The 8,277-nt window shown below is 58.3% G+C and overlaps 1 protein-coding gene across 1 annotated transcript in view; it reads left to right on the top strand.

The window, feature by feature from the left end:
- The window catches only part of SLC38A12 (solute carrier family 38 member 12), a 71,557-nt gene that overhangs the window by 13,780 nt on the left and 49,500 nt on the right, over nt 1-8,277 (top strand). Inside the window, exons 4-7 of the mRNA XM_027770798.1 lie at nt 128-224; nt 1,201-1,281; nt 4,326-4,425; nt 4,820-4,928. Of these exons, the coding sequence (XP_027626599.1) occupies nt 128-224; nt 1,201-1,281; nt 4,326-4,425; nt 4,820-4,928 (387 nt within the window). The remainder of the gene's footprint in view (nt 1-127; nt 225-1,200; nt 1,282-4,325; nt 4,426-4,819; nt 4,929-8,277) is intronic.

Here is an 8,277-nt window from a genome sequence, read left to right as displayed (position 1 = left end):
GGAGCTTCCCAGCCAGATACCTGCTAGAAAGGAAGAACAAGTGGGCTCGCGTGTCCTGGGGCTATCTGGAATTACAGACTCCTTTTCCCCCGTTTGTCCCTTCATCGTCCATCCCACTGCTGCCCAGGAAGAGGAAGAGGATGACTCCTCCACGGCCTCAGACAGTGACGTTCTCATCCAGGACAGCTACGAGCGCGCAGAGAAACAGCCCATCCTGTCTGTGCGTAAGTCCTGGGGTTCTGTGCAGCCCCCCCAGCCCTTGGTCCTTAGGAAGTCCCCCTGCAAAACCCCTCCAGCATTTCCTGCCTGTGGGTCGGTTCCCAGGAAGACACTTGGTAGAGTTACAAGATCAAAGGCCGTGGAGTCCTGGGCCCAGGCCTGGCCCCGCTGGCCCTGCCACTACCTGCCGTCACTGACCTGGGCCCTCATGACAAGGCTCCACGCTGATGATGAGGCACGGGCAGGCTTTGGGAGGGGCTCAGTGCCAGCCTGCTCCCAAGCCCCTGAAAGGCCGCCTTGCCACGAGGCCTGCCTGCCTCTGGTTGTCTCCCTAGAGTCCTGCCCATCCGTTGGCATCAAGAATAAAGAAGCGGCCGCCCTAACAGAGGTCGCGGCCTCCAGGGGGCTCCCCAGTGGTGGAAGCTGGGCGAGTTACTTGACCTCTGCCCCTCAGTTTCCCAGCTCTCCCCATTGTGGAAATGATGAAGTGCCTGGGCTCGTGCCCAGTGCGTGTGAGAGCTTGAGGGCGTGTCGGCTCCCGGCCCCTCTTACTCCTCCACCGTGCCCCTGCCTCCATGTCCTGGTCAGGCTGGGCCAGGGCGAAGAGTCCTGCTCCCCCTCAGGCCCCGTAGAGAGCACCCGCAAATATGTTTGGAGCAAGAAACATTAGAAGAAGTGTCCTCCCAAAAGTTAGATACTTGGGGCCGGCAGGTGGTCTGATGGTGACCACGGTTCAAGTCCCAGACCTGGTGTCTTAGTTCCTCTCCTTCTGTCTCTCTGCTGAGAGTATGTGCCCTATAGCAAATTTTAAAATAGGAATAAAGAAAATTAAATAAATGATTCCTTAAGGGAATAAAAAAGAGAGAGAGAGAGCTGGTCGGGGATTCGATCCCTCTGGAGAATTCAGTGAGCTCAGCCCCACCCCACAGGAGCTTATCCGAGTGAAAGAACTACCTCTTCCCTGTCCTTTTGGCTCCACAGAGAGACGTGGATCTCCCAACCTTTTTGAAATCACGGACCGGGTGGAAATGGGACAGATGGCCTCCATGTTCTTCAATAAAGGTAGCGGTTCTTTCTGGGGTGGGGCGTGGGGAAAGAGAGCCGGCACGTCCCCCAGTCCCGGGCCCTCGTAACGAGGTCGCACGTTGACGGCCAGGGATGGGCAGGCCTCCGGAGGAGCAGATTGTCACCCTGCTCCCAAGCAGCTGAGAAGCCGCCTCGCCTACAGGCTTGTCCTGCCTCCAGCTGGAATCCTGCCCGTCCATCGGCATTAAGGAAAAGGAGTGCTGCTCTAGCAGAGGTCAGGGGTCGCAGGCAGCTTTCCAGGGCTGGAAGCCGATGGAGGGCTGCTGGTCGCTTTGTGCCTCTCGCTTGATTACTTGTGACTTCGCTCTTTTCTTCTGTCCTCTCCTGCCTAGGACAATCTCTCTGACAGTGATGGGATCTGTCACGCGCGCACCTGGGCACATCTTCCTAGTGGCCAGCAGAGGGCGCCGAAAGCCCACACCCAGGGTGCCGTGTGGGCATCCGAGGCAGCCTGAGCCTGGTGGTGGTGATCTGCTCCCCACACCACCTGGTCTTCCCAGGATTTTCTTACTGCGGAGGGACCCACCCAGCTCAGGCATTGGGTTATTGGGGGTTCCCGCAGCCGCGTCTTCACCTGTGCCAAGTCTGGTTCTTATAGAAGATGAGCTATTTGAGAGTTTGATTTTTAATGCTCAGATCTGCCCATTTCCACTTCATTGAGGGTCAGATACATTCTCAGAAAGTCCTTTTCCTCGTGGCTATTTTGGAAGAGTTTCTGTCCCTCACTAAAGTCCCCGTTTGTCCAGTGGAGCGTCTCCACAGTTCTTTCTAGCCTTGAATGTAGCTGCACTTAGCTCCAAGCCTGGGGGATTGGAGAAACCCCAGTCTCCACCGCTTTGCGGAGCATGAAGCATTCAGCCCTGCCATTAGCGGAGTGGTGTGACCGGATGATCAGTAAAAGGCTGCCTGAGGGTCTGGCCCCGTCCCTGCTGGACCAGCCTCAGAGAGGATTTCAGAATGCACCCAAACCAGACTGGTGCTGTTCAGCCCACGTCTGAGCTTTCATTTGTTCTGTTCTGGTTATTTTCTTTTGTTCTGTCCCCATTTCTGTAGGCTAAGAGCCCGCGCTTCCTCCTGGGCCTTGCAGAGCCCCCGCCCAGACGTGAGCTTTCAGCATGAGGGCACCCTGGAGGGGACGGCTTTGCAGACCTGTCCCATTCTCAGGTTCCGCAGCCACGGTCTGCCCTGATTTCTCTAGGAATTCTGCAAACTCGTGCTTTGGTTTTTACATTTCTGCCCCCGTGGCTAGAGTCCTGCTTCACCTGAACGTACCAGGAAATAAACACATCGAATGAGAGCAGCTCAGAGTTCAAGGGCGCTTCCTTCTCGCCTGCTCCAGGGATCCCGGGCTCAGAGCTGCTGACGTTCTGTCCAGACAACTCGACCATGGGGTCCGTGGGGTTCGTCCTGTGCAGTGGACTGGCTGTGTCTCCTGGCATGCCTCACCTCTGCCCACGGGTTGCTAGCTGTCCCTCCTAGTTCTGGGCGTCAGAACTGTCCTCAGGTGTTGCCAGATGTCCCCAGAAGAGGCCGTGCTGGGGGAGAGGAAAGCAAACCCACTGTTGTCATCGTCCCCTTTGTCAGAGCCGCCCCCCTCCCCAAAAGTCTCCCTTGGGATCCCAACTCATTTCTTGTCATCAGAAATGCCAGGCGCCATCATTGTTCCCCTCTCAAGTCCATCGATCTTCCCGTTCTGCGTCTAGTAATGAATCGTACCAATGAGGGGCTGGTTCATAACCCGCTGACGTTGGAGTCCGTGGGCAGGTGGAGCGTTTGGGGTAGGGGGGACAGTGCAGGGAGCGTTGGCTGCAGAGCAGAAAGACAAGCTGGAACCTGGGGCTAGAGTGACAGGCTGAGCCCAGGGGACAGAGTTTGGACATCGAGGCTGTCTCTGACATATCAGGAAAGACAGAGACACCACAGCCTCTGGAGTCGTGGGAGAGCCAGGTGTTCCTAGCCTCTGCCCCGGACTCGCAGGAGCAGAGCTGACCTCACGTAGCCCAGAGTTCTACATCCTGGGCTTTCCCTCGGGGCCCCCGCAGGCACTCTGGAGCCATCAGGATCAGAAGGAAACTGTCACTTCATTTTTCTTTCTGTCCTCAGAGAAGCCAGCAGCTTGAGCCCAGTGAGACCAAAAACTTGAGCAGTCGGTCTGAACGGGGGTTTGAGGCTGGCTGTCCAGGACCGTCGTCCCCAGGTGGTCGGCCCGGCCATCTCTTTCAGGGCTCTCCCACCTGGTCTTTATGGCTGGAGTCGTATGTGGATGAGAACACAGGTGGACTCCTCCCGCTGCTGGGGAAAAGGTGCTCAGGGCCAAGCCAGGGTCCCAAGTCCAGTGTCATGGGCTTAGAACGAGAGCCCTGCATTCTCAGCTCCTACTTCAGGGGAAGGAGCAGCAACGGTTTGCCTCTGTAGGGAGGGCCTCAGTGTCTTGTGGCTTCTGGGGTCACCATCCCTTGCGAGGGGAACCGGCCCAAGCTCCCACTCCTGCTGCTCCGTCCCTCACCTGCACACCCGGTCACTTTGGCCACTGGGTGCTTGGTAACCAGTCAAGTCCAGGGTAGGCCACTGGGTCTTTGGAAATGCAGGGCTTTTTACCCTCTTAGTTTGGCTTCAGGGAGCTGGGCCATTTCCCCTGGACCTCTGTTTGCTTCTGCTCTTCAGTAGCCATCTCTCGTCTTAGCACCCTCGTTGGCAGATAGCCCCAGGGGATCCGGCCCCAACTCCAGGCATCTCCTCCGCTCATTCTGTCCCTAGTGGGAAGGCACCTCCAATTCCTGTCCTGGCCAGGCCCCGCCTCTGGTTTCAAGCCTCGGGTCCTCCCAGGCTCCCCGAGCCTCTCAGGTGAAAGTCACAAGCTGAAGCATGTGCTGCCAGCAGCGTGAAGAAGCCAGCCAGAACAGGAAGCGGGACTTGGGGTTGTTCTTCCACTTTTTATTGAAAGCACATAGCTTAGCGATCTAGAAGAGGAAGCAGTTTGGTCACCCCTGACCTCTAACCTTCGACCTTGTTCCTTTCAGTCGGGGTCAACTTATTCTACTTCTGCATCATCATTTACCTGTACGGAGACCTGGCCATCTACGCCGCGGCCGTGCCCTTCTCCCTCATGCAGGTGACCTGGTGAGTGTCCCCAGCCCAGCTGGCCGATGCCGAATGGGCCTCCCCGGCCGGCAGGGTGTTCAGGGTGGAAGCAGCACCAGGCGAGTCCGTGGCACCTCAGGACTGCAGGTGCACATGCCACAGGCAGCCCTGCCCTCTGTCCTCGGGATGCCCTGTGCACTGCGGGCCCCGTCCCTGCCCTGGGAGGAAGACTGCCATGATTCCCACCAGGGACTTCCGAGGCAGAGAAAATGGAGCCACAGGCACAAGTAGGGCACATCCTAGAAGAGACGTCCTCGGAGGTGGTGTGTGCGAAGCCTCCTGTTGGCGCAAAAGCAGCTGAGGAGGGGGTGGCCCTGCCCCTCCCAGCTGCCCAGCAGGAGGGCCGGTCTGAGCCCCATCCACTCCTCACCAGCAGCGCCACTGGCAACGACTCCTGCGGCGTGGAGGCGGACACCAAGTACAGCGACACCGACCCGTGCTGGGGACGGCTGCGCCGCGTGGACGCCTACCGCATCTACTTGGTGAGTGTCCTCACCCCCGCGCCTGGCCCAGCCTGTAGCACTCCAGGCCATCCTGGTGGCCGAGGGCGCGCGAACCTCCGTTCCTTCCTCGGAGAGGCTGGAGCCTGGGCTCTGGGCAGAAAACGGATCGTGTCACTAAGACGTGAGCTGCAGTGTGTCCCGGCAGCCGGGCCGTCGAGTCCTCTCTGGTGGAGCATTCGGGTCGTCTCCTGCTCCAGGGCTGGGAACTGTTGTAACTTAGCCGAGGGTTTGCAGGGCAGTCTCAGGCAAGTTCTTGAGGCATTCCCGGGACTTCCCCACTTCGACCTTGCATCTGGCCAGCCCAAGGGCATCTGGGAAGTTGCTGGGCCTCTTTCTGGGTCGGGTGGGCCGGTCCATCTTACAGTGGACCCTGGCCATCGTGCTGGGGCTCTCCTGATAGGCAGGACCAGCCTGGTGTCTGCCTGTCTCCCCTCCCAGCGGACAGGGAAGATGAAGCTCTGGGCTCGGTCTTGATAGCTCTGTGCCACGGTGTGGTGGGGCGGCACTGAGATGCCAGACGGGGCTTGGTAGCAGATGCAGAACCAGAGGCCACTCTTCATCTCTGCCTGCTTTGCGGCAGGCAGGACTCAGAGGTGTTTCCCTTTAACTTTGCAGTCTTTGTTAATATTCTCTGCCAGCGGACAGGGAAGATGAAGCTCTGGGCTCGGTCTTGATAGCTCTGTGCCACGGTGTGGTGGGGCGGCACTGAGATGCCAGACGGGGCTTGGTAGCAGATGCAGAACCAGAGGCCACTCTTCATCTCTGCCTGCTTTGCGGCAGGCAGGACTCAGAGGTGTTTCCCTTTAACTTTGCAGTCTCTGTTAATATTCTCTGATTCCTCTTGATCCTCCTCAGCCCCGACACATATTTAGGTATGCCAGGTGACATGGAGATTGACACGTGGCCACTTAGCTGATTGGGAGGAGGAAGCCGGGGGCCAGCAGAGAGCCGAGCCTTTCGGGGAGTTGGCCTCTTTGCTTAATTATCTCTACCCTGGCAGAGGTTCCCACAGGCCCTGCCAGCTGTGGTATTTGGTTCTGGATTTGTTAACCCCAAGGGCCAGCGAACCGGTGTGTTGAGCTTTGTTGTTTTTGTCGCTTTGCTTTTGTCCCTTCTAGCTCCACTGTAGGCCTGCTGCGGGAGCCCATGGCCAGGGCTGTGAGGCAGCTTCATTCCCCTCTGTGCGTTTCTGGAGCGGCTGGGTGATGGCCCGTGTGTGGTCTCTCGCACAGAGCTGTGGCTAGGGTTTTATCTTTTAGTAGACTCATATGCCCAGTCCCCCCATGGCAAGTCCAGGGGAAGCGTGGTAGCCAGCTGATTGCCTGGCCCCTTCCCCACCTGCCCAGGCTCAGAGGTGGTTTAAGGAACTGGCATGGCCGGCAGGAGAGCCCTGGCGTGAGCAGCACAGCCGAGGCCACTAGCTTCTCATTTCAGCAGACTGTGATTGATGGAGTGAGTGGGGCCATGAGTACGTGTCAGGCCCCGTCTGGACCTCTCACGGGGGAGATGGACAAAGGAAGGAGACAGAGACGTGAGACAGCGTGTTCAGGGCAGAGGCGGCAGCGGGTGGCTCAGGTGACTGTCTGCCGGGACGCTGCAGGAGTCCACACAGAGCCCGCCTAGCCCACTCCCCGCCTCCCAGCAAAGTGGCTCCCCGCCTCCCAGCAAATTGGATCCCGAGCCCCGGGAATATTGGCTGCTGCCGTTTGCCTGGTAAATTATTTAGAAGCATTATTATTGCCTGTTAAATTGTTCCTTCACTTATTCCTATAAACCTTGCACATGATGGAAGCCTCCCTCCCTGACTCTCAATAACTCTCTGACCGAACAGAAGGAACTCTTCAGGAAGCAGTCGGGCATTAATTACTGCCTCATCTCCCAGATATTGCACTTATAACTCAAAGGGCTAATTGTCGTCGGCACCAGCCAAAGCTGCGGAAATAGGACGCCTCGTCTCAGGCCAGGCATGGAAGTGCTGGCTGCCCCCTAGAGCCTGTCCCGTCTGGGCCACTGACACCATCCCTCTTGCGGCCCGTCCACTGCTGGGGGCTTCGCTCTGCCCAGAGGACTTCCGGTTTATAGTTGCTTTTCCACCTGGCGTGGAGACGCTGGAGGCAAACGGGCCTTTCCAGCTTTGCATGTGGCTCTGAGGATCGGAGGTCCCGCAGAGCAGCAAAGCCCCAGTCCCCAAGCACCGGTGCGTCCATCACTGTGCAGTCCCCTGGCCTCCCTCTGGTTGGAAAGGGCAAAGCGCCTGGAAGCGATCGGAGGCAAAGTTGGGAGCTTTGTCTTGATCTCAGGTTCCCTTGCAGGTGCTGCTGGCACCTTCTGCCAGGTCCGGCCTGCAGGGCTCACCCTGTGTGCAGTCTTCATGGAGGTCTGGGAAGCTGGATTCCATAAGTGGCCTTCTCAGATCCCAAGGGGAGGGCTGCCCTTCCCTTTGCCCTGAGTCATTCACCTTTAGAAGATCGCTGGGCCCTTCTGGACATGACCTTTTAGAGCCTCTTAACACCACCAGCTGTTCCTGATCCAGCCACCAGCCAGACTTCACCCAGAACTCTGCAAGGCAGCAGGCAGGTGGGGGAAGGGGCCGAGCGGGGTTAAAGTACCCTCCACCCCCTGCACAGACATCTCTGGGTCTCGGGCAGGTGACGCTCCTCGCCCTCCTGCATTGTTAAGAGGGCCTGGTAATTACCACTTCCTCATTGCTATGCTGGGACGGTCCGTTCTCAGGGATAAAGATACAGCTTTTGCATTGTCATCTAACTTTTGGAAAGTCGTCTGGAAACAAGCTCTCCTCTCTCCCCAGGAATGCTCCTGACACGCACACACACGTTGAGAATATTCGGGCTGTTAACTCTCCCCAGAGGGGGCTTTCTCTCCCAGCAGCGACCTGACGAGTGGAAAATTCCTCCTCTCTGCACGCCCTGCGACCCCAGTGACCCCCCAGTGCAGCTGACATGAGTCAGTTTCTCCCTCTCCTTCTCTGCAGTGGCCACAGAGCAGGGTGCTGTGGGGCGAGGGGCCTGAGGGTCACGTGCCGTTTCACGTGCGCCCTCTGGGTGTCACAGTGGGCCCCACAGCTGGAGCCAGCCATGGTGGGGCCTGTTCCCAGGGCCTGTGAGGGTTTTCTCAGGCTCTACTTTCTGCTGACCTCGGTCAGTCTCAGGCCCCAGCCCCTGCCCTGCTGCTCCTTCAAAGAATCACATGGGAGTGGGTCAGGCGTCCCAGCTCTTTGAAGAGAGCAGCCTTGCCTCCAGGCTGGGAGCTCCTCGGGGTGCTTTCTGCAGCTTGTGGCCGGGTAGGGGGGAGAGGAAGAAATGGGGAA

The sequence above is a fragment of the Tupaia chinensis genome, unplaced genomic scaffold (genome assembly GCF_000334495.1).
Source record: "Tupaia chinensis unplaced genomic scaffold, TupChi_1.0 Scaffold000159_1, whole genome shotgun sequence".
Taxonomy (NCBI): domain Eukaryota; kingdom Metazoa; phylum Chordata; class Mammalia; order Scandentia; family Tupaiidae; genus Tupaia; species Tupaia belangeri.
This window is presented reverse-complemented; position numbering and strand designations above follow the sequence as displayed.